The 26,476-nt window shown below is 39.1% G+C and overlaps 1 protein-coding gene across 1 annotated transcript; it reads right to left on the reverse strand.

Annotated features, from left to right (window-relative positions):
- Positions 1–16,122: 16,122 nt before the first annotated feature.
- Positions 16,123–25,430, reverse strand: LOC130910798 (zymogen granule membrane protein 16-like). The gene is made up of 5 exons (XM_057828357.1): positions 25,338–25,430; positions 25,221–25,244; positions 21,585–21,631; positions 19,888–20,020; positions 16,123–17,651 (listed from the first exon to the last, which is right to left on the reverse strand). The coding sequence occupies exons 3-5, from the start codon at positions 21,628–21,630 to the stop codon at positions 17,318–17,320; spliced, it is 513 nt and encodes a 170-aa protein (XP_057684340.1). The 5' UTR covers position 21,631; positions 25,221–25,244; positions 25,338–25,430; the 3' UTR covers positions 16,123–17,317.
- Positions 25,431–26,476: the final 1,046 nt, after the last annotated feature.

Raw genomic sequence — 26,476 nt, forward strand, 5'->3', positions numbered from 1 at the left:
AAGCAGTCAAAGAAGTTGTCTCCAAATGGAGAGAGTTTGTATATATATCTCTCTCCAGTAGTATCTTCTCTCCCAAGGAGTGGCCGTCCACCAAAGATGATGCCAAGAATTCAGCACACTTTGTGAAGAGTGAAAAAAGCTGAATATAACACAGATCAACTCATTCGACCAATTAGAGTGAAGTACTACCGTGTAGCGAGTTATAACAGAATTCACCGGTGGAACTTACAGTGGGGCAAATAAGTAATTAGTCAACCACTAATTGTGCAAGTTCTCACACTTGAAAATATTAGAGAGGCCTGTAATTGTCAACATGGGTAAACCTCAACCATTAGAGAGACAATGTGGAAAAAAAAAAACAAAACAGAAAAATCACATTGTTTGATTTTTAAAGAATTTATTTGCAAATCATGGTGGAAAATAAGTATTTGGTCTATCCCAAAAGGCCATCTAAATACTTTGTTATGTACCCTTTGTAGGCAATAACGGACGCCAAATGTTTTGTCTAACTCTTCACAAGCTTTTTCACACACTGTTGCTGGTATTTTGGCCCATTCCTCCATGCAGATCTCCTCTAGAGCAGTGATGATTTGGGGCTGTCGTTGGACAAACGGACTTTCAACTCCCTCCTCACCCGTGGCATCAAAATGATAACAAGAACGGTGAGCAAAAATCCCAGAACCACATGGGAGGACCTAGTGAACGACCTACAGAGAGCTGGGAGCACAGTAACAAAGGTTACTATCAGTAACACAATGCGCCGCCAGGGACTCAAATCCTGCACTGCCAGTCGTGTCCCCCTGCTGAAGAAAGTACACATCCAAGCCTAGAGAGCTAGAGAGCATTTGGATGATCCAGAAGAGGACTGAGAGAATGCGTTATGGTCAGATGTGACTGGGATCAGAAAACAAACGGACCCAATAATGCAGTGCTCAGAGCAGATTTAGTGACAATGGTTTTGAGAGGAAAAGTCTTGGCTCTTGGTGAGGCACGGAGGGCTGTTCGAGCAGTGGGGGGACGAGCAAGGTGAGGGCCCAGGCAGAGGCGATCCAGATCCAGTCCTGTAGCAGGTCGCACAAACGAGGCAGAAGTACAGACAAGGAGCAGGCTAGAGGCAAAAAATCCACAAGGTCAACAAGTATCAAAATCCAGCAAGACAAGGTAACTAGGATTGCTCGTAGTTTGCAGTGAGGGCTAACAAACTCGCAATGGAGCAGAGGGCTGTGGGTGTTTATGTAGGGAGGCTTTGGTAATGACCAGTGGTGCACGACAGGTGTATGGAATTAGTGCTGATGACTGGGAGGGGGGAAAAAAGGAAAAGGCATACAGGCCTGCTTTGGGGCTCTAACAAGATGAAACCAAAATAGAACTTTTGGTAGAAACACTGGTTCTCTTGTTTGGAGGAAAAGAATACTGAATTGCACCATACCCACTGTGAAGCATGGGGGTGGAAACATCATGCCTTGTGGCTGTTTTTCTGCAAAGGGACCAGGACGACTGATCTGTGTAATGGAAAGAATGAATGGGGCCATGTATCGAGAGATTTTGAGTGAAAATCTCCTTCCATCAGCAAGGGCATTGAAGATGAGATGTGGCTGGGTCTTTCAGCGTCACAATGATCCCAAACACACAGCCAGGGCAACAAAGGAGTGGCTTCGTAAGAAGCATTTCAAGGTCCTTGAATGGCCTAGCCAGTCTCCAGATCTCAACCCCATAGAAAATCTTTGGAGGGAATTGAAAGTCCGTGTTGCCCAACGACAGACCCAAAACATCACTGCTCTAGGGAAGATTTGCATGGAGGAATGGGCCAAAATACCAGCAACAGTGTGTAAAAAGCTTGTAAAGAGTTACAGAAAACGTTTGGCCTCCGTTATTGCCAACAAAGGGTACATAACAAAGTATTGAGATGAACTTTTGGTATAGACCAAATACTTATTTTCCACCATGATTTGCAAATAAATTCTATAAAAATCAAACAATGTGATTTTCTGGTTTTTTAATCCACATTCTGTCTCTCATGGTTGAGGTTTAACCATGTTGACAATTACAGGCCTCTCTAATATTTTCAAGTGGGAGTACTTGCACAATTAGTGGTTGACTAAATACTTTTTTGCCCCACTTTATGTTGGCACGTTGTATAGTTCCCGGGGGGAGGTATTTTGTTGAGGGAACAGCAGGAAAGATAGTTATATTCCGCGGGTTGAATGTGAGACAGACATTGCTACCGTATTTTGTTGCAGCCTAAATGTCAATAAAGCAACGCTGATTAGCTCTGTTGTTTGATACTCCGCCTCAGACTCCTTCCCTAGCTCGCCACGACTGAAACAAAATGGTGATGTCTTGTACCGTAATGGTCGGCATACGTTTCTTCGACACAACATGGCCGTGACAACAAAACAAAATCGGTCTTTGTATAAATATAATATATCTATATTTTTGTCTCCATCCCTGTACCCGTTTATAATGCGCACCATGATTTTAGAAGTTGATTTGGGGGGGGGGAAGTGCGCGTTATATTCAGGAAATTACAGTAATTTGATTATCGAATTAGCAGTTCTTGTTTGTGTGTAATGTGAGGCTAAGCGCGCCCCAGTGATTAGATTAAGAGAGCGAGAGTTCACTGCTTGTCTGCTCTACTCAGGTTTGGTTGCTGAATTTATAATATTAAGAAGTCTCGCGAGTTGGATTGTGTTGTGTGTCGTTAGATCCAGTTTGCTTCTGTCAGAGGTGAGTAAATCAGCCAATTGTATTGTTTGTATTCTTTGTCGATGAGACGTTTCAATTTATCACGGAGCGCTAAGCTAGTTAGCAATCATGCTAATCAGTGTGTCTGTTTGTATTGTATTTTGGAGAAGCATATTAGCACTTCAGTTACTTTTAGATAGTGAAGTCCTGCCATTTTTCATTTTGCATATCCCAACAAGAATGGGTAGTTGCACCTGGTCCAGTATTTTGCTTAAGGTCACTTTGACAAAGTCGTCTCAGGGTTAAACCTGCAACCCTGTTATATCCTCATGGATTTTGACATTGACATTTCTCAGGAAATGCTCCACGTTTTCAATATTCAAGTAATGATGTCATTCTCAGGTTACGCACAGTGCTTTGTTAGAAGAATACGCAGATATTAGAAAGTGGAAACATCAGGTGCCTAAAAAAAGACCTAACATGCGTGCGAATGATTGAATTTTAATCCGAACACTAATACAGAGAGGAGATAATATCATTGCATTTTTTGTTGCTTTTTTAAAAAACATCCTTCTTCCTGGATGGCTCACCAGTCAAACCTGACTCTCCATTGCCTATTCCTGTTTGGGGAGGAAATTCTGATACATTTATAGAAGTGATAACTGAAGTACTTGATGATAAAACTGACTTTTTTAAATCAATGTTTTTTTTTTCCTTGTATTATAAATGTGTAGCCTGATTTAAATATGTTCAAGAGAACGGGTTTAAAGTTGCTGCTATGTAGGATGGATGAATTATTCAGCAATTTTAGACTTCAATTTAAACATAAAAAATTGTTCAGAAATAATCATCTTAGTCTTTGCATCAGGAAATTAAATACATAACATATGTTTATGTTTGGTAAAACCACTGGTCAATTAAAGATAATGACAAAACTGATAAAAAGAAAAGTTCAAATCATAGCTTTCATGGTTTAAGTTTGCTTCCTGTGCTCAAGTGTGTCTTGTCTATGTGATTGTACATTGATTTCACCTGTTGTGGCCTGCTACTTGTGTGTTGACCAATCTGCTCGCTCTTGTATCACCCACCTGTTTCTCATTTTCTCATTACCCCATATCCCTATTTAAGTGCCCCATGTGCTGTCAGTGTTTGTTGTGTCATTGTCTATCCATTGTTCTCGTGTTCCTGCATCCTCTGTTTAATTAAGTTTTTGATGCCTTTTGTTTGTACTTTTTGTTTTTGTTAATTACTAAAACAATTTTTGCCACCCTGCCTTGTCTTGGCTTTGGTTTTTCCATGTTGTTTCACTACAATTGGGTCTTCCATGCCCATGTGTCATGACAATATTGTTTCACAATTAAAAATTTTCAGACTATAAGTTGCATTTTTTTTTCATAGTTTGGATAGGGGTGCGACTTATACTCTGGAGTGATTTATGTGTGAATTATTAACATTATTATACCATTTCATATTTTCACATGTTATTTTCACACTAAATTGCAAGAGGGCGCTCAAGGTTCATGTAACATTATAGGGTACAACAGTGATTTTTCTTTTCTTTTTTTTTTTTTTTTCAACGTGTCTTTGTTGTTGTCCCCACCAACTTTTAAGCAACCTCAATTGCATTATATATTGAGTTCAGCTATATATGTCATTTAAATGGTCTTCCAATATGTTGTAAGGATAGAGTTGACTCTACCATTATTAAGTGAATTATTTTCATGATGTTCAGACTTACATTTACCCAGGGGTTGAAAGTGGGCGGGAACGGTCAGGAACGCAGTTCCGGTATAAAATTCAGTGCTGGAATGCTGTTCCGGTATACGGTGCTTCGATTCCCAAAATATGACGGCAACTGTCAAAACGCTATGTAAAAAAAAAAAAAAAAAAAGATCAGATCAGATTTAAATACACTAGTGTTAACAACAAACATAAGAAAGTGCTTGTGTAGCGTAATCAGTTTCCACTGATATTTATGATTTATTTTATTCCACAGACTGCATGGAGGTTTCACCAGCTGCTGCAGTTATCTCAGTACTTCTCAAATAGTGGGGGGCGCAGAGCGATGCCAGGGGTGGCGCGTGTGACCTCGGGGAACATGATTTTTTATTTATTTATTTTTTTGCCGTACTAGAATAAAGTGTACTTGCACATCCACTCAGTGGGTGGCAGTGGCGCTCTCATTTTCAAAGTGCGCGCAGTATTTTTGAAGTAAGCAAGAGCACTCAGCACACGGAAGAGACTCATGAGAGCTGTGCGCCGTTTTCGAAAGCCATACATTTAATACAGTGGTAGATGAGGAAAGACCACTGTTTACTGTGTCTAAAAATGATTATAGCGGACAGCCGGAAGCCAAATCAATTAAGACGCCACTTAAAGACATTAGACCCCGATCTCATTGATAAGCCGCTTGGTTGTTTTTCAGCAAAAACGAGCCAAATATTGCCAACAATCGTCCCGCTTTGTCAGTGTGATATCAGTGACATCACTTTTCTTTTTTTTTTCTTTGCTTCTTCTATTCAGTTTTGTTTTTTCGGTCAAATTTTTTTGGCATATTGTCCTCATGAGTTAATGTTTCTAATGAATTTGAATTTTTCATTATTTACTGATTTTATTTTTCAGTATCAAATGGTCAAAAATGTACCTTGAGTGTATTTTTACAGTTTGGATGTGACTTTTTTTTTTTTTTTTCATTCAGGCAAATTGATGCGCGTTAAGTCTTTTCTGTTACAAACAAAACAATGTTAAAAAAGTTATACTTTATAAGTTAATCTGTTATTTTCTCTAATAGAAAAATAAGGATACAATGTGTGGCAGAGGTGTACTTATAATAGTATCATTTGTCTATAATATTACTATTTACAGTGGCAGCAGAGTTTGGGGGGGGGCGCGAAACATTTACGTATTCATTGGGAGGGCGTAACAGAAAATAATTGAGAAGCACTGAGTTGTCTGAATCTGACGATGACGAGTCATGTCAATGTGCGACTGCACGCAGCAAAGCAAAATGCCTGTAATCGTTTATCCGTTCAATTGGCTGACATACTGACATGTGATCACCAGAGATAGTTAGCTCTGATTGGTTCAAATGTGCATGTTTTCTGAAACAGCAAAAAAAAAAAAAAAAAAAAGGGCAATGCAACATAAAATGGATCAAATCTTTAAGAGCAAAGAAAGAGTTAAGGTGGCTTATTTACCATATTCAGTTTTATTTGCTCTGATGGGGAGGTTCAGAACATCTTAGCTGTCAATGTGCACTTTGGACTTTAATTAGCCTAAATGAACAAATTTATCATTTCCATATGATTTAAAAAAGTCAATGTTTGCGCAATCTTCAAAATATTTTCCATTTCACTCTGCATAATATAAGTCATTTGTACTTGTTTTTCTGAATGAATGTTACTTTTATCTTTATTATTAAAAACACACAAAAAAGTAACATTTACATTATCTTCAATTTAGTTAAAATTGTAGTAGTAGTTAGTAGTTAAAATTGAGATTTGGCATTTAGTATGTGAGGAAATTAGGGCAAATAAAAATTAGGAGATGGAGGTTGGGGTTATAGCTGTTTTTGTTAACTTTTATTTTGGAAATCATCCAAAAAATACCATTTTGAATGAAAATCAGTTTTTGTATGTGTTATAAAAATAACTAACCAAAACAGTTTTCTTTGCATTTCAGTAGTTTTGACCCCCCCTTAAAAAATAAATAAATAAATAAATAAAAGAAACAACAACTAAATAACATTTCTGGCTCCGTGGCGAACTTCACATTGGGGAGTTCCGACAAGAAATTCTAACCACTTTCACCCCTGCATTAACCCCTTTTCATTTGCTGAATGCGCTGGTACATTTTTTCCCCTCAAACACACGTTTGATTGGCTTGCATTTATTTAAAATGTATTTTTCTATTCTATTTATTGAAAAATAGTTTTATTTGCAGCCTACGCAGACATTTTTTCTGATAACCAGGGTTGTCAACAGACTTGCAGGGGCCTGGGGACAAGAGAGCATTATTGGGGCCCACCCCACTCCTGTCACCGGCTTGTAACGACAACGTACGCAGTACTTTTAACACTTTGACATTGTAAATTTGCAAATTATTTATTTTGAGATGGACAATTAAATGTAACAGACTGTAATGTGATGTGATACAATATAAACAATTTCCATCTATTGTCCCATGTAGGCTACGATACAACACAATACAACTGAGAGTGCTATGCCTGCCTGCTAAGCAACAAAACAGTATAACTTAACATTCTGTGCCTGCCCCCTCCACATCCCTGGGGTTATCAAGCCCTCAAACAGTGATGCGCCTAGATTTTTTGGACAGCAAAGTCGTTTATAACATCAGTGAAATCCAGTTTTGGAGCACGCTCAATGGAGAGCATGGCTACGTCGTTAAGCCTGCCCTGTGATATGGTGGAGCGTGTTCCACTGCTGCTTGTTTTGTGATGGATTCGTATTAGCGTTTGCTGTAAAACAGAGTGGGTTGTAAACCCAAGACAAATCCGGCAGCTGGACCCGAGTCTGCTCAGCCTCGCGCACCTGCTTCCCACAGACTAACATACATCCCTGATCTTTCATCTTCTCTCTCCTCGGCTCGACACGAGTAGCATGTCTTGTCATACCGCAGCTCAATAGGTTACAAGTGGCCGGTGACAGACTCGAATCGCAAATGTAAACGTTTAGTGTTAGCGGCTGTTGTTCACTTACCGACATCACCGTCCACAGCCTACTGTAGCCCTAATTCTCTGTCCCCCTTTTAAAAACTTATTTTTTTTCTTGTTCACCTCTATGATCTTCATCTTTTTTTTCTTATGCGCACCTGATTTATGACGACTTGCCATGTTTAGAGTTTATCACAATGACAGGTTTTAATTTCCCGCTTCAGGGCACGTACGTAGTGTAGCCTTGAGTGTGCCTGAGCAGAGTCAAGCCATTCTCTGCTAAGACGGGGGGTGTTGTGCAAAAAAAAAAAAGGAAAAAATATGTATTTTAAATATTTAATATGTTAAAGTTTTTAATTATATAGCGAGTAGAATGTAATATTTAACCAGACAATGTTATTGTTGCAATTTCTCATTGGTGAAGCTACCCTGGTGATACAGCAGGCACGTCTCTACTCTTGGTATCGCTGGCAAAAAAAATGTAGAATAAAGAGGAAAAATCTAACGACTCTTGTGTAGCCCAAAGTAGCGGAGTAAGAGTAGCGTTTTTTTTTCCACAAATCTACTCAAGTAAAAAAAATATGGCTTAGTAAAACTACTCTTAGGAGTACATTTTTCTCAAAAAGTTTCTCAAGTAAACCTTTGCTAACTTGTAAATGTGGATATGTTGACATCCTATTCTATCCTGACTGATCGCTAATCCTGGTGCCGATAGTTTCTCTTCTTGAGTGTGTCTAATACAGTGCTTCTCAATTATTTTCTGTAATGCCCCCCCAATGGAAGACGTAAATGTTTTGCACCCCCCCCCCCAACTCTCTGCCTCCACTGTAAATGTATCATTTGTAGGGGTGTGACAAAATGTCGAAATGGTGATGTATCGTGATACTATGTTTCCCAAAAGGTTATCGATATGCTCCTGCCAAGAATCGAGATATCGTCTTAAAAAGGTGCCAATGTCAAAAAAAAAAAAAGTATTAAAAAGGAACCAACAAGTTGCTACCAAAATCTAACATAATAATAGTGTCTCAGTTAACTCCAAGGCTGCATTGACGGTGCTCGACGCCCCATTCCATATAGAAACAAGAGCATTCAGAGTCATTCTGTCTGATTTTCAGGGCATAATTTCCTGTTTATTTTGAGTTACAGAACAAGAAGTGTGTTTATTTTGAGTTACGGAACAGGAAGTGACCCATAAAATACCAAAATGAATAGGCAGTGACTCAAACTCAACAGGAAATGACCCGTAAATGCCATAAAATGAACAGCAAGTGACCTGTAAATGGTTCACTTCCTGTTTTTTTTGAGTAACACAACAGGAGGTGACCCATAAAATACCCCAAAATCAACAGGAAGTAACTGAAAATCAATAGGTAAATGACCTTAAATGGCCCAAAATTACCTCATTGCCTGGCGTTGGCTGCCAATGACGGCCATAGACGTTCAAATGGATTGGACGTCTACCAGACTAGTGATAAAGTCATTCCAACTCACAGCAGAATTGTTTTTCTGTTTATTGGTTGTTTGTAGAATATCCTCGAATGATTTCCTGAGCAACGTATCGATAATCGTTGTATCGCCATATCGTCAGATCATCGTTATCGTGAGCTTTATATCGCAAATCGTATCGTATCGTGAGGTACCAAGAGGTTCCCACTCCTAATCATTTGTCTATAAGATTATTATTATAATCAGTACACCTCTGGATAACATTGTGTCCTTTTTAATATTAAAGAAAAAACGTAATATAGATCAACTTACAATAAAATACAATATGACTTTACTAACAGTGTTTTGTTTTTAACAGAAAAGACTTCAAGCACATCAATTTGCCTGAATTAAAAAACAAACAAAAACACTTCCAAACTGTAAAAAATACACTCAAGGCACATTTGTTGACCGTTTGATACTGAAAAATAAAATTTAATAAAATTAAAAAATTGTTATAAATTCAAATTGATTAGCAACATTAACTCTTGAGGACTAAATCCCAAACAATTTGACCGGAAAAAACAAAAAAATTAATAGAACAAACACGACATTGTCATTGAGCTGAGGGACAGTTTTTATTTTTTGTAAATTTATATATAGATACTGAGAATGAATCATTCATGTATTTATTTTTAATATAGACCAGAAAAAATGACTAAGATTACAACAAGAAATGAGAAAATGTGAAAAAATTTGTAAATATTTAATATATATATATATATATATATATATATATATATGTTGTAAATGGAGAAAAAAATTTCATTAAAAATAGAAATGCAATTTATTCTTTTTAAAAATTCTTTAAATTTTTCAAGTTTTTTTTTTTTTTTTTTTAAATGTTATGTCCAATTTTCTCTAGTTTTTTTTTTTTTTTTTTTTACATCTCATACCTGTTTTTTTTTTTTTGTTTTGTTTTGTTTTTTAATTTAGACCTTTTTTTTTTTTTTTTTTTTTTTTTTAAATTGGACAATTTTCATCCATAATAATTCCTGATTCATTTTCATTTTTTTCCCGTCTAATTTTATTTTGAATAAATTAAGTTGTCTAAAGTCTTTATGTGACCTCTTAATTGATTTGGCATCCTGCTGTCCGCTGCGAACATTTTTAGACAAGGTAAACAGACTGGTCTTTCCTGGTCTCCCACTGTGCTAAAAGTCAAAGCCAAACGCTACATAGGCTTCATCATATTTCTTCGTCTTAGCTTTCCATATCTCCAGTGTCCAGAGCGCCACTGGCACCCACTGAGTGGATGTCCAATTACACTTTATTCTAGTACAGCAAAAAACATATGTTCCCCAAGGTCACATGCGCAACCCCTGGCATTGCTCCGCGCCCCCCTGGGGGGGCCCGCCCCACCATTTGAGAAGTACTGGTCTAATAGGACCCTGAAATCTTCAGCCTACTGCTCTCTATTCTATTTTAAATTGCCTTTCAAGTTGACATGTCTGTTCTTAGTGTTGGATTTTTATCAAATTTAATCACCCCCAAAATGTGACTTATACTCAGGTGCGATTTAGTCCTAAAAATATGATCGGTAGACTACTACAGGATCAAAGTGTTATCACACCAGCAGAGTGACGATCACTCCATCGTCCTGTCCTTGCCATAGCACTTCCCCTTCAAAGTGAACTTTTCCATGTTTCTGGGCTCTCCATAGAATCTTCATCACCTTTTTAAAGATGTGAATATATCTATCTGGCAAACAGACAGATACCAAACATACCAGAGATAACACGTGTCTTCCCGTCTTTATCTGGTTCAGTCTGATGATGAAACACATATCAGCAATCTTACCGTTGATGTGTTTCCCAGCACGTTTGACTCAATCTTCTATTTTAGTACCCTCCTTCGGGCCTCCGTATCCATCCTGAACAATACTATTTATTGCTTTTACCGTGGCCTTTGACAGCAATGGAAGAAAAATAATCTCCCACTCCAAATCGCCCTTTTAAAAGTTTTTTTTTTTTTTTTTTTTTTTTAAATCCCTTAGTACTTGTCTTGTATACGCTCTGCATTACACTCAACAACTCATCTATGTGACTTTCAGCTAACAAAGAATCTTGTAATTCTAATACTGAATACTGAGCTCATTTTTGTTTTTTTTTGTTTTTTTGCTTTTCTCTCAATCCTGTACTTCTTCCCTGCCAGAACCCCTGCTCACCTGTTCTCACCAAACTGACCATCGGATTCTTTGGACACTATCTGCTCGTGTTGTATCGGTCGCGAACGATTCGTTCTTTTTGAACGAATTGTTTGGGTGAACGAGACCGAACTAATTACCATCTGTACTGATTCGTTCTATGAAGTTGGTGCTTGTCCGCTGCGTGGGAGGGCGTTGAGCAAGCGGCAGCGTCTTCTGACATCGCACACGACCAATCAGACGCCAGCCTCATCGCGGGCAGGGGAGGGAGCGGAAACAGAATCAGGGCGTTTGTCACTCACTTCCAAGGGGTGGCCAATAAGCAGCCAGCGTGCAGGCAGGGGGGCAAGACTGAGTTTTGTCACTTCCCCTTCAGTGACTCGGTCCTCCGGTTCCTGACCTAGCTTGCTGCTAACTTGACTTTCCAGTAATGACTATGCGGTGAACGAATCAAAAAATGAAAGGAAATGACTTTGTCACATATTTGTTAACGTGGAGCCTATCAAATGCTGCTCAAACAGACAAAAACACCACACAAATCTAGCGAGCATGGTTTAGTGTACTACTCTTCTCAACAGATTCGGGACTACCAATGACGACATATTATCAAATTTACAGTAATTTAAAACACGGGTAGCTACGAGGCAAGCAAAAGCTGAGCGGCGGTCGCGTGACGGCAGGGAAGGGGGCAGAGAACTGTCACTATATGGAGGCTTCATGGCAGTGATATTTACCTCATATGTGCACAGAAAAAAAAAATATTTAGTATGATCACCATAATACTGATTTGCAATGAAACTGTATATACATGTCAATTTTTTACGAGTGTTTTATTTTTTTTTTTTTCGTGTCAGAGCGTGTCGGGTGTTGGTCGGTTTGACAAATTATGTCAATCCGTCCATCATGTGCTACTCAAGCGCCCAAAAACAACGCACGCGGACACGGGAGATGTCGCAATATGTCTACATTTTTCTTAACAGACTAACGAGAGTAGAAAGGCGATATCGTAAACAATTATTTCTCGTCAGCATTTGACGATCTGAGATGCGGGGACGACAGGGGAGCTGACCGGATTATTTTATTTATACCAGTGCAAAAATTCAATACGATCATCTTAATACTGATTAGCAATTAAACTGTCAAATATCAAAATGTAGTATTGTTTTTATTTCAGAGCAGCACATTTTACAACTAGCTATTTACACTTTAGTTTTAATATTAGTGATGAGCATAAAAACAAAAATACAACTGAGCAAGAGGTACATATGATGTGTTGGTCTTTCCAAATTTAGAAATTTAAACTTTCGATTTATTTTTATTTTCGTGACAGCAAGCATGCTGTGTTGGCTGGTAGCAGCAGCATTGTATATGTGATCAAGAACATGCTAAAGAAAGTCCGTGCGCCCCCGACCCCAACTCCCCCCCCCCCACAAAAAAGGAAAATGTTTAACCGTGTCCTAAATCGAAATGCAAGCACGAGCCATGACTTTGAGCCCATAGAACTAGGACAAACGACGCGGAAGTTCTCCCTCGCTTTTGCAGCAGCAGGAGGGAGACGAGGCTGTCTGTGAAAGCAGAATGATACCGCCTGTCACTCATTTCTGAAACTACGACGAGCGGTCAATGAGGAGCCTGTGTGCAAGAGAGGGAGGGACCAAGCAATGTCACTTCCCGTTCAGTTATACTGCGAAGCGGTCTTTGGTGATTTGTTCGGCAACGTCACTTCCCGTTCAGTAACCGAACGATTCGTTTGGGCGGGGAGGGAGATGAGGGGGGCGAACGATTCGTTGAACGATTTGTTTGAACGAATCTTTTTACTGAACGAACCGGAGTGGATTCGTTTACTCAAGTGAACGACAGATCCCGTCACTACTATCTGCCACTCCCTGTCATCGTCAATGAACTCTTGTTACCGCACTACCAGTTTGCCTTTGTGCTTAGGCCCCCCGTTACTCCAGAACCTTAACAAATACAATAAGTTGTTTATAGTATGAAAACTGTTTTGATACAAATCTGGCCCAGATGGGTAATGTGTGCCATATCCGGGCCATACATTAATGTAGTGTCTGCTACTTTGGACCAGTTTTGGCCCAAAACTGGTTGCTGATTCGGCAAGTGACTCCCTACTGAGTTTGGGCCGTTGTTCAAAAAGACACTGGTGCGGATATGTTTTACAAAATTGGGCTGAAATTTGCACTACATCTGGCCCATGGACGCTCCAGTTATATTTTGCAATGCAAGTTAGCCAATTGTTCTTTTGTAAGATTATCATTTGTTTTTTTTGTTTTTTTTAAATCGTTTGAGCTAGGCCCAGGCGCATCGGACACCAGCAGTTTTGGCATGCTAAAAATGATATTACTGTTCAGGATTTAGTTGAGCTTTACTTCAAAAGAACAATTGACTAACTTGAATTGCAAAAGTCAGCTGACTTAAGTAGAACTAGCAAGGGTGGGTTAGTTGATACAAATCACTTTTGTAACCAGAGAAGGGTCATCTGACCCTATCAGCATATCTTTTGTGAGCACTGAGGTCCTCATTAGTCATTCCCATTCACACACGCAAAACCACGGGGTTGGATTGCTCCAATTAGCATCTTAAGTGTTTGCAGGGCAGGGCTGCCTTGGCTTTGTCGGACAGTGGACCGCTCAGGCAGGCAATCGGGTGGACAACCTTTTTACATATTCCAAAAGCTGCAGTTTGCCTAAACCTCCTTTTTATACAAGGTAGCTTTTTTCAGACAGTGATTGAGACAGTTTTTTCTTTGTGGTGTTTTCATTTCGGACACTTCGTCTCTGTGAATCCTCAGCAAAAAAGGAAAAAGTGTTGATGTCTTCCTCACATTTTGTAAAATCATATGAGTCAATTGAAATTGAAAAATGAGCAGTCAGTCAGGTGGATGGTTTGATGGTTTCAGATGTGTAAAAAAAAAATGTTTTGTCAAATCACAAACAGCATCTCTGAATGGAGGGTGAAGGCGTTCAGCTGTCTCAATATCTCTGAATATTTTTTTAAGTGGTTTTGAGTGCGTGTGTGTTTGTCTGTCATGTCATTGTCCGACTGGCATTTCAGCAGTTACTATGCTTTCCTTTTGCTTGGCGGAAATATACCCGGAACTGCCATGGTATGTCCCTTCTACAATTACCACATATGTATTTATAACAGTCAACACATCGTACAGTGGCGGGATTGTTCTTGCATTCATCATTAACTTGACACGTGTTTTAGGTTGTTGCCGAAGCAATTTTTCCTTCTGCACCTTCTTTGCGCCCACATGAAAGTGAGCCAATTCCTTTGCAAGACAAACCAAGAAGTTCACCTGTCTATCTCGCCTTCCGGTGCATGCCTGATATGCATTCAGTGCTGCCATGTCAGTCATATTGTAGAACACGGCGACTGGCCATCTCCGTGTTCCTCCATGTTTGACAAAGCCAAGGGAGCCCTGGATCTGCAAATATTCAAGATGCTAATCGCAGCTATCCAGAGTGAAACCCCCCCCTTCACACCTAGGCAGCGACTCCACAGGAGTGTGTAGGCGGGTTACCTGCTTGATTACTGGGCTTTGTCATACAATTGACCACTCAAACAAGCAGTCAGTTTGGTATCAGGGTCATTTGACGCCCCTCTGGTCTTTCTTTTCATGCCAAAAAATTCCAGGGACTTCAAGTAAATATAAAGTATAAAGCAAATGTTTACTGGATTGTTTCCAGTGCACACCTGATTGTTTTTAGTGTGCACCAGATAGTTTAAAATTTATATCTGTCGATGTCCCTATAGGGACTCCGTATGTGTTCTACAAATGTCTCAACCTTAATGAAGAAATTGGGTTCTAGAACAATACTATTTATTGCTTTTATAGCCGTTCCCGTAGTTCAGACATGTCCAAAGTGCGGCCCGGGGGCCAAATGCGGCCCATGGTCAAATTTCATCCGGCCCCCAGCCTCTGTCATAAGATCAATAACGTCTGGCCCGCACACAGACTTAATAAATTGTTCGGCAATACTGCTACCAACATAAGAAGTAGCTTGCACATTAAAGTCTGCTCCTCATTTACCCACTAAAAGGCAGCAGCACTCTAAGCAACGTTACCCCGTGTGACGCTTGACTTCCAATTTTCTAAAAAAGCAACAATCAACAACAAAAATAAGATGACTGCGACGGCTGACGCTTCATGGATAGGTGGAAATTGGACTATTTCTTCACTAAAATACACAACAACTGTGTCTGCCTCATTTGCAAAGAGACAGTTGCTGTTTTTAAAGAGTTCAATGTGAGGCGATATTACCAAACAAGACCCTCTGACATGTACGACAAGATTATAGGGAAGTTACGCAGCGAAAAATTAAAGCAACTTGAAGCTAGTTTAATTTCACAGAAGCAATATCCCGAGAGTCTAACGCCACAAAGGCTAGTTGTGAGATTCTTGAAATTATTAATTAAATAAAAAAATAAACAAAGCAAATGTGACACACAGAATGGCTTGCTAAAATTTGCTTAAATATATTGTTCTACGTAAAGGGCGTCAGCCTAGGTCGGCCCCCCACATTTTGACCACACCAAATCTGGCCCCCTTTGCAAAAAGTTTGGACACCCCTGCCGTAGTTGGTGCGGTGTAATATTCTGCTTTTGACGGCAATGGAGGAAAACATAATCTCCTACCTAAAATCGCCTTCTGAAAGTTATTTTTCCCCTTAGTACTTGTCTATTATACGCTATGCATCACAATATGAACTTATGAGTAGGGTTGGGCATCGTTTGGAAATTGAACGAATCCGGTTCCGATTCCATGTTTCGATTCCGGTTTCAAACCATTCCCGATTCCGATTCTTTTAAGAGGCAGGGTAAAAAAAAAAAATGTCCAAAAAATTGCAGTTTATATGAAAGTCTTAACTTCTCAATGTTTTTTTTTTTTTAAAATTGAATGAACTTCTCACAGGGCGAATTATAACTTGTATATAAATATCAGTCTTTTCGAGTAAGTTTTTACCGCTCCGTGGTAAGGGCATCGAAACAAGAAAATCGAAATTTAAGATTTTGAATGATTCCGGGAGCATCAGAGTGTTAGAACCGGTTCCCATCGATGCTTGATGCCCAACCCTACTTATCAGAGACTGAAACTCATTCTTTGTAAGGAAAATAGTTTTTTAATGGTAAATGACAGCACAATCACATATAATTCATTGGTATAAAAAGCATTACAAACAATGCAGTTTTTATTACATGAAGGAATCTAACTGCCAGGCTGCCGGAATCACGCCAGCTGAACCGCCGGACCCGCACTGGCGCAGATCCAACGACCCAGGCCGGTGGGAACCCCGACATCCTGGCCAAAAGGCCAAAATCCGTGCATTCACCTTAGTCTTAACCATTTGAAATGACTTAGTGTTGAAAGGTCTCCCCGTAAACAAGTTGACAATTTATTCAGGTCGACAGTGATCAAACAGCAAGGCAAAACAAAAACAGACTCAGGCAGGGAGGCAAGGTCACCCTATCATACGTCACCAAAAGGTTCCCGAGAAAATTGACAATGCTCATTTAAACATTCAGTCTTTTGAAGGCTCTCGTGGGGTGGGCCGTGGGCAGGAAGAAGGGTGTGTTTGGGATTATTGTCTGTTTGTGGATTGGACAGGAGGATTCGGGAGTTATTGTTGTCAGGGCAACGAGGGTTGTGGATTTTGCCACCTCAGCATCAAAGGGGCTCTTGGAGTCTTGTCAGTCATGTTATCGGTTGGATATCGGGCGTTCTCCGGTGTTCCTTGTGTTGGGACAGGGTGTCCCGCCATTTGTTCTGGACTGTCCGGGAAAACTTATTGCGAGAGTTGGTGGTGCGGACGTCGGCTTGTCAGCGTCAATCTTGCTCAGTCATTTGCATGACGCTCACATTGGGCTACCATAATAAGAAGGCATCACGTACTATATCTTTTATGCCCTGTATTCTGCTTGTTTTCCTTAAACTATGGTATAAGTGCTATTTATTTTATATCGGGTGTGAGTAATACAAACAGTCAAACAGTAAATACGAGAAATGATACTATTCCCTGATTGATTATATTAGGTGTGTTAGAATAATGCAGTTAGACGGTGCCTACGAGAAAAGGGTTAGGGTCCTTCATACATTAACAGTCTGATTGCTAAATGTTCAATCTTCACAGTATCATACAAAACAAAATCATGATAAAAATAACATTGGAAGCACAAGATACAAAGGCTATAAGAAAGAATCACATTCGCTCATTCTAGTTCACTTTGAACAATGATGTAATTAAGATGTAAAAGAGTTAAGCACACATTTTCATTACATGAAACTAAAATATTTCTTATGTGAATGATAACTAGTAAGTATTAGTATTGTTAGTGTTTGCATTAGGGTCAGTCACAACTCCCCAGTGTGCCCCAATGGTGAAGATGCCGCCACTCTGACGACCACTGATGAAGCGAAGTTCAGCCTTTTTGCTGTGGGGGTACATGTTGAATGAGTTCCCACGAGGTTGGCCAGCATACAGGGAACGACCCATGTTGGTAGTAAATATCAGAGAATCTATCCTGTAGCTGTATTTTCCAGAAAGCTGCACAATTGCCTCATTTTCATACAATAACATCTCTTGAACTGGGCCTGTTGTGTAGCCTGCAATGTGACTCCAGGAGTAGCCGTTGCGAAGCTGGATGCTAAAGAAAAATAAAACAGCTTGATAAGTAAGAATACAAGTACTAAATTCATCAACATGTTTAAAGAACAAATTATCATATGTTATGTCAAAAATACGTAAAAAATAGTGATGCACGATAGAGATGTCCCGATCGATCGGATCCGATCACGTCATTTTCAAAGTATCAGATTTGGCAAAAAAATATCGGACATGCCTTTTTTTAATATATATATATATATATATATATATATATATATATTCATTCATCCATTCATTCATTCATTTTCCATGCCGCTTTTTCCTCACGAGGGTCGCGGAGGTGCTGGAGCCTATCCCAGCCAACTATGGGCAGTAGGCAGGGGACACCCTGAACTGGTTGCCAGCCAATCGCAGGGCACAAGGAGACGAACAACCATTCACGCACACACTCATACCAACGGACAATTTAGAGTGTTCAATCAGCCTAACATGCATGTTTTTGGGACGTGGGAGGAAACCGGAGTTCCCGGAGGAAACCCACGCAGGCACGGGGAGAACATGCAAACTCCACACAGGAAGGCCGAAGCCCGGGATTGAACCCTTGATCTCAGAACTGTGAGGCGGACGTGCTAACCACTCAGCCACCGTGCCATATATATATATATATATATATATTTTAATTAGATCGTTTTCTAATTGTATTTAACGTTACAGACATAATATGTTACACTCATCCAGAGTCTTTAGTTTTGGCTAAAGGTAAGGTTATCAAATTTATCCCGATAACGACGGTAATTAATTTTTCAAAAAATGTAACACGTTAAAATTAGGGCTGTCAAAATTATCGCGTTAACACGCGGTAATTAATATTTTTTTATTAATCACGTTAAAATATTTGACGCAATTAATGCACAGTATTCTGCCTTTTGGTAAGTTTTACAGCAAGGCTTTTTGCGCTGTCCAACAGCGAACTCTTGTGGTCGCTTTGCGTCATGGTTTATTATTTTCTTTTCTTTCTTCATTATGGCTGCACGACGTCTCGGGCTGATAATGTTGTGCTTATATGATCCTTGGACAAGATTTGTCCCTAAGTATGGTTGTTGTAAAGAATGTACATATTATGTTAGTAAGCGAAATGTTATATTTTTTGTATGAGATGCTTTTTGTTTATGTTTAGTGAACCTGTATAGCGTGCTAAGCTAACGTTGTTGCTAATGCAATGCTTGTGTACTTTTATTTTGTTGTTTTACGACGGTCTAAAGAGGACAATGGTTTGAGGCCATTTTATTAATAAATCAGATGAAAAAGGAAGAAGTCTAATTATTAAGGCGTCGTTCACTAGCTGTCTAGCTTTGGAAAAAGTAGACGCTTCGGAGTGAGGACAGCATAGACAGATTTAAATGACAGTAGAGTGAAATGCCCACTACAGTCCTTATGTACCGTATGTTGAATGTATATATCCATCTTGTGTCTTATCTTTCCATTCCAACAATTTATTTTACAGAATATATATATAATTTACAGAAAAATATGGCATATTTTATAGATGGTTTGAATTGCGATTAATTACGATTAATTAATTTTTAAGCTGTAATTAACTCGATTAAAAATTTTAATCATTTTACAGCCCTAGTTAAAATATTTAACGCAATTAACGCATGCGCTGCACGACCCACTCACGCATTGTCGCGCTCAACCTGTATTGGCGCTGTTTTATCTATATAGAGAGATAAAAGGCAGCGTAAAATGAGTAGAGTGAATTTTGGCAGCCTTTGGAGCCTTTTTTTAATTGGCTAAAGCCTTACAATCCCTCTCCCTACGATTAGAAATATCATGGGAAGCAATGTGGGGAAGCAAGGTAGCAATTGATGTTTTTCTTAGCACCTTATGTCATTGGAACTTCTGCGGTACATGTTTCGCAGATGGCGAGAGCGTCGTTTTTTTTAGTAACAGCCGCCATAATATTCAACTACTTCTTGTCGTGTAACTCCGCCTCCTCAACCCCTCCTGCCTCAGGGGCTTCAGAGAGGGGAGGGGTTGAGGAGGCGGCGTGCTGAATTCTTCGGTTGCGCACATTTGGAGGCTAAATCAAGTATATAATTATCGGATTGCATTATCGGTTGAATTTTTTTTTATTATCTGGATTATCTGTGTGACGTCATAATTGCCATTATAGGCCGATAATTATCGGTGACGAATATTATTGTGTATCTTTAGTAAAAAAATAACTAATTTCCCCCCTCAATTATTCTGTTGAATATAAATCGGTACTTTACCCTGTTATGCGACTGTTATAAAGCGCCCACACTCGAACGCCAGTAATTCTTCCAGGACGCTGAATGACATAAGTGTGTCCGTGTGGGTTTCCTACTGGCAGAGAAAATGAGTAGTCGTCGTCTTTCCACTGGGCTGCAAAATAAATAAATAGAAAATACACAGACAAACTCCATTATCGAAGTCCATTAGCTCAAGGCAAAAAAGGGCATCATTCGATGAGAAATGTATAGAAGAGTTTTTACTAGAGTCCGATCACGTCATTTTCAAAGTATCGGAATCGGCAAAAAAATATCGGCCATGCCTTTTTTTAATATATATGTATTTTTTTAATTAAATCGTTTTCTAATTGTATTTAACGTTACAAAGATAATATGTTACACTCATCCAGAGTCTTTAGTTTAGGCTTAATGTAGGGTTATCAAATTTATCCCGATAACGGCGGTAATTAATTAAAAAAAAAAAGTATCACGTTAAAATATTTAACGCAATTAATGCATGCGCTGCACGACCCACCCACGCGTTGTCGCGCTCAATCTGTAATGGCGCCGTTCTACCTATATAGAGAGATAAAAGGCAGTGTAAAACGAGTAGAGGGAATTTTGGCAGCCTTTGGAGCCTTTTTTTAATTGGCTAAAGCCTTACAATCATGGGAAGCAATGTGGGGAAGCAAGGTAGCAAATGATCTTTTTCTTAACACCTTATATTATTTCCCAACGCAGAGAAGATATATCAATTGGTAGCACTGCCACTACGCACAGTCATGGTTCCACTTCCCGATCATATACATTTTGGTAATGCATTAAGAAAAAAATGAATAAAACTCGGACGAATATATACATTCAACATACAGTACATAAGTACTGTATTTGTTTATTATGACAATAAATCCTCAAGATGGCATTTACATTATTAACATTCTTTCTGTGAGAGGGATCCACGGGTAAAAAGACTTGTGACTTTGTATATTGTGACTAAATATTGCCATCTAGTGTATTTGTTGAGCTTTCAGTAAATGATACTGTGGCCATCCCAAATGCATAATGGGAAGTGGAACCATGACTATGCGTAGTGCTACCAATTGATATATCTTCTCTGCGTTGGGAAGTAACATAAGGTGTTAAGACAAAGCTCAATTGCCACCATGTTTGGCCACATTGCTTCCTATGAGATTTCCAATCATAGGGAGAGGGATTGCAAGGCTACAGCCAATTAAAAAAAGGCTCTGGAGGCTGCCAAAATTACCTCTACTCATTTTGCCCTGCCTTTTATCTCTCTATATAGGTAAAACGGCGTCATTACAGATTGAGCGCGACAATAAGGTAGAGGGTCGTGCAGCGTATGCATTAATTGCGTTCAATATTTTAACTTGACACCTTTCTTTAAAAATTAATTGCCGCTGTTATCGGGATAAATTTGATAACCCTACCTTAAGCCAAAACTCAAGACTGGACGAGTGTAAGACATTTTGTCTGAAACGTTAAATACAATTAGAAAACGGTTTAATCAAAATATATAGATATATTTAAAAAAGGCATGGCCGATATTTTTTTGCCGATTCCGATACTTTGAAAATGACGTGATCGGACCCGATCGATCCGCATCTCTAAATATAATCATACAATAATATTTCATACTAAACATTTAACATAGTGAATGTGGTCCAAACATATTAGATAAGGATAATGTGCAGACTTACAGCTGGCAGATCCCACCAAAAGCAAGATGCAGAGCAAGACAAACATTCTGTGAACACATAGAACAGGGGTGCGGGAAGGGGGTACGGTCACAAATTTACTGCTTTTGTTGAGTATAGCAGAATCCAACTGTTCACCATTTTCTCATACAGTCAAATGTGATCTGATCTTGTCAAAATCACACAGATGAAAATACAGTGTTTGCTTTAACTAAAACCACCTGAACATATATAGGTTTTGATATTTTAATGAGGATAGCATGCAAACCATGACAGAAAGGTGGAAAAATAAGTAATTGAACTCTCTGCCTAAGGAGACTTAAAGAGGAATTGAAACCAATTTTTACCATTTTAAATCAGGTGTGTCCAATCACTGATGATTGGTTTAAAGCTGCCCTGCCCACTATAAAAAAACACACCTGGCAAGAAATGTCACGATGGCTTGATGGTCATCATGGCTCGGTCAAGAGCTGAAGACCTACGATCAAGGATTGTTGATTTGTATAAAGCTGGGAAACGATACAAAACCATCTCTAAAAGTCTAGATGTTCATCAATCGACAGTTAGAGAATTTGTCTACAAATAGAGAGAGTTTAGCACTGTTGCTTCTTGCCCAAGGAGTGGGCGTCCACCAAAGGTGACGCCAAGAGTTCAGCGCAGAATACTCAGAGAGGTAAAAAAGAACCCTAGAGTATCTGCTAAAGACTTACAGAAATCACTGGGACAGTCAAATATCTCTGTGCACACATCAACTATATGTAAACTGGCCAAGAATGGTGTTCATGGTAGGACGCCACGGATGAAGCCACTGCTGTCCAAAAAAAACCAAAAACATTGTTGCTCGTTTAATGTTGGCAAAAAGGCACTTGGTGACTCCACTCCAAAATATTTAGTGGACTGATGAAACCAAAGTTGAATGGTTTGGAAGCTAAACACAACGTCATGTGTGGAGGAAAAATGGAACAGCTCACCAACATCAACACCTCATCACCACCGTGAAGCATGGTGGAGGGAGCGTCATGATTTGGGTCTGTTTTGCTGCCTCAGGGCCTGGACAACTTTCAATTAATAATGAAAGAATGAATTCAAAAGTTTATCAGGATGTTTTTTGTCCGAAAACCAGAGACCGTCTGTCAGACAATTGAAGCTAAAGAGAGGATGGATGCTGCATCAAGACAAAGATCCAAAACACATACGTAAATCAACTTGAGAATGTTTTCAGAAGAAGAAAATACACATTCTGGAGTGGCCAAGTCAAAATCCAGACTTGAACCTCATTGAGATGCTGTGGCATGACTTAAAGACAGCGATTCATGCCAGAAATCCCAGGAATCTCACTGAACTACAACAGTTTTGTAGAGACGAATGGGCCAAGATTAGTCCTGATTGATGTGGCAGGTCGATCTGCTGCTACAGGAAGCATCTGGTTGAAGTTATTGCTGCCAAAGGTGGGGCCACAAAATATTAAATGTGATGGTTCACTTACTTATTTTCCACCATTCTGTCATTGTTTGCATACTATCCTCATTAAAATATGAAAACCTATAAATGTTTGAGTGGTTTTAGTTAAAGCAGGCAGTTTTTTCATCTGTGTGATTTTGACAAAGATCAGATCACATTTGATGTTGATTTTATGCAGAAATGTGAGAAATTCCAAAAGTTTCAGATAATTTTTTTTATAGCACTGTATACTCTGGCCGTTAGCAGAAGTTTGATAAGAATGATTACATAATAATAATAATGATAATAATATACTATAATAACAATTATAGTGGGTCATCTAGTTGGTCTTATTTTTTTTTTCATGTCTAAAAAAATAAACATACAGTGGGGCAAATACGTATTTCGTCAACCACTAATTGTGCAAGTTCTCCCACTTGACAATAATAGAGAGGCTTGTAATTGTCAACATGGGTAAACCTCAACCATGAGAGACAGAATGTGGAAAAAAACAGAAAATCACATTGTTTGATTTTTAAAGAATTTATTTGCACATCATGGTGGAAAATAAGTATTTGGTCAATGCCAAAAGTTCATCTCAATACTTTGTTATGTACCCTTTGTTGGCAATAACAGAGGCCAATAGTTTTCTGTAACTCTTCACAAGCTTTTCACACACTGTTGCTGGTATTTTGACCCATTCCTCCATGCAGATCTTTTCTAAAGCAGTAATGTTTTGGGGCTGACTTTGGGCAACACGGACTTTCAACTCCCTCCACAGATTTTCTATAGGGTTGAAGTCTGGAGACTGGCTCGGCCACTCCAGGACCTTGAAATGCTTCTCACAAAGCCACTCCTTTGTTGCTCTGGCTGTGTTTTTGGGATCATTGTCACGCTGAAAGACCCAGCCACATCTCATCTTCAATGCCCTTGCTGATGGAAGAGGATTTTCACTCAAAATCTCTCCATACATGGCCTCATTCATTCTTTCCTTTACACAGATCAGTCGTCCTGGTCCCTTTGCAGAAAAACAGCCCCAAAGCATGATGTTTCCAGCCCCATGCTTCACAGTGGGTATGGTGTTCTTCGGATGCAATGCAGTATTCTTTCTCCTCCAAACACGAGAACCTGCGTTTCTGCCAAAAAGTTCTATTTTGGTTTCATCTGACCATAACCCATTCTCCCAGTCCTCTTCTGGATCATCCAAAAACTCTCTAGCGAGCCGCAGACGGGCCTGGACGTGTACTTTCTTCAGCAGGGGGACACGTCTGGCAGTGCAGGATTTGAGTCCCTGGCAGCTCATTGTGTTACTGATAGTAGCCTTTGTTACTGTGGTCCCAGCTCTCTGAAGGTCATTCACTAGGTCCCCCCGTGTGGTTCTGGGATTTTTTGCTCAACGTTCTTGTTATTTTGACGCCACTGGGTGAGATCTTGCATGTTGCCCCGAGATCGAGGGAGATTATCAGTGGTCTTGTATGTCTTCCATTTTCTAATAATTGCTCCCACAGTTGATTTCTTTACACCAAGCGTTTTACCTATTTCAGATTCAGTCTTCCCAGCCTGGTGCAGGTCTACAATTTTGTCTCTGGTGTCCTTCGACAGCTCTTTGGTCTTTGCCATAGTGGAGTTTGGAGTGTGACTGACTGAGATTGTGGATAGGTGTCTTTTATACCGATAATGAGTTAAAACGGGTACTATTAATACAAGTAACGAGTGGAGTCTCATTAGACCTCGTTAGAAGAAGTTAGACCTCTTTGACAGCCAGAAATCTTGCTTGTTTGTAGGTGACCAAATACTTATTTTCCACTCTAATTTGGAAATAAATTCCACATTATGTCTCTCATGGTTGAGGTTTACCCATGTTGACAATTACAGGCCTCTCTAATCTTTTCAAGTAGGAGAACTTGCACAATTGGTGGTTGGCTAAATACTTATTTGCCCCACTGTACTATCCACTTTTGCTGTGATATTCAGGGAGTTGACATCGAGTATTTTGCTAAATACATAAAAACTTTTTCCTGCTGAAGAAGAGAAGCTAATTCTTTCATTGGACTGATTTGGCGCATAGTTTATACAGTAATCCAAGAACCCAAAAATCAATCAAAAACAGCTAGCAATATTGGTTTGGTTGCTGTAAAAAGCCTGCTAGTAAATACTTTGATCAACATTATTAAGAACAGTCATTTAGGTTCGTCTTACCTGATGCCGCTTTGATGATATTTTCTGTCGGAAAAAATGCAACAAGAGCTAAATCAATACCAACGCGTTTTATATTCAGGCATGATGGAAAAAAGTTCCGTTATCGGTCAACCTTACCAATCAAGAGTACAGGAGTTCTAGGATTAGCCTACTAAACTGCACTACCTAAAGTCCAGTTTTCGATTCCATTTATACTTAAAGGCAAAAAAGGGTTTAAAGGAGGCGTGGCAAAACATGCGACAGAAACTTCCGTCAGGCTAATACACATGAAGAACCTTGCAATCACATGGCCTAAACAATTCCTTGATGCAACTATGGGCCTTATCTAATTATTGTTATAAGATCTGGATGTCAGATGAGTATGATTACTATTTGACAGTTATGTAATGTTGCGTTTCGGTTTTTCCCTAAAATATACACCGGGGGATAAATTTTTTTCATTGTCACTGACTGCACATGCCTATCATACATTATACGGATGAGATTTGCTGTGTTATGTATTCATTTATTTTTAGATGTTTCACGTGAGGGTTCATGCCTTGCACTGAAATGACAATATGCAGCTTTTTGGTTAACTCTTTAACCATAGGTGGAGTTTGACTTTTGGGGCAGAGGGGGCACAACATGTTGATGACCCCAAAACGCAGTGACAACAATAAAATTAACCTACAAAAATATTTATAATAATAAGTTGACAATGAGCGTTTTTGTTTCCCATCAGCCTTGAGGGGAATTTGAAATCAGGCTGCTTAGGCAATACTTTTCGCCAAGATCGTTATCCATTGAATTTGGTATGCCCGCCGGTGTCATGCCAATGTAGTTACCCCAGTCAAAAAATATGTATTCCCTGGGCGGAGCCACATGGAGGTAGATTTGTGTCTTTATTATTCAATCAATTCAATTGCTTCAAATCAAAAAATATATTTTTACCCCCCCCCCTCCAAAAAATGCATGTGAAAGCTATTTTTCTTTCTTTTTTTCAAGTAAAAAAAAAAAGTTGCTTCAATTAAAATATATATTTTGAACCAAAAAAGTTGCTTCAATCAAAGAAAAAATGTGTTTGAATGCAAAAATAAATTTGAAACTCAATAAACTAAAAAAAATGCATGTGAAAACTATTTTTCTTTGATTAATTTTTTTTTTTTTTTAATTGTATTGTAGTCGTTTTTTTTTTTTTTTTTTTTTTTTTTTTTTTGTGATTGAAGCAACTTTTTGAGTGAAACAATGTTGATTTGTGTTTGGGCCACATTTTGGCT

This window comes from Corythoichthys intestinalis, chromosome 22, assembly GCF_030265065.1.
Source record: "Corythoichthys intestinalis isolate RoL2023-P3 chromosome 22, ASM3026506v1, whole genome shotgun sequence".
In the NCBI taxonomy this organism is placed as follows: Eukaryota; Metazoa; Chordata; class Actinopteri; order Syngnathiformes; family Syngnathidae; genus Corythoichthys; species Corythoichthys intestinalis.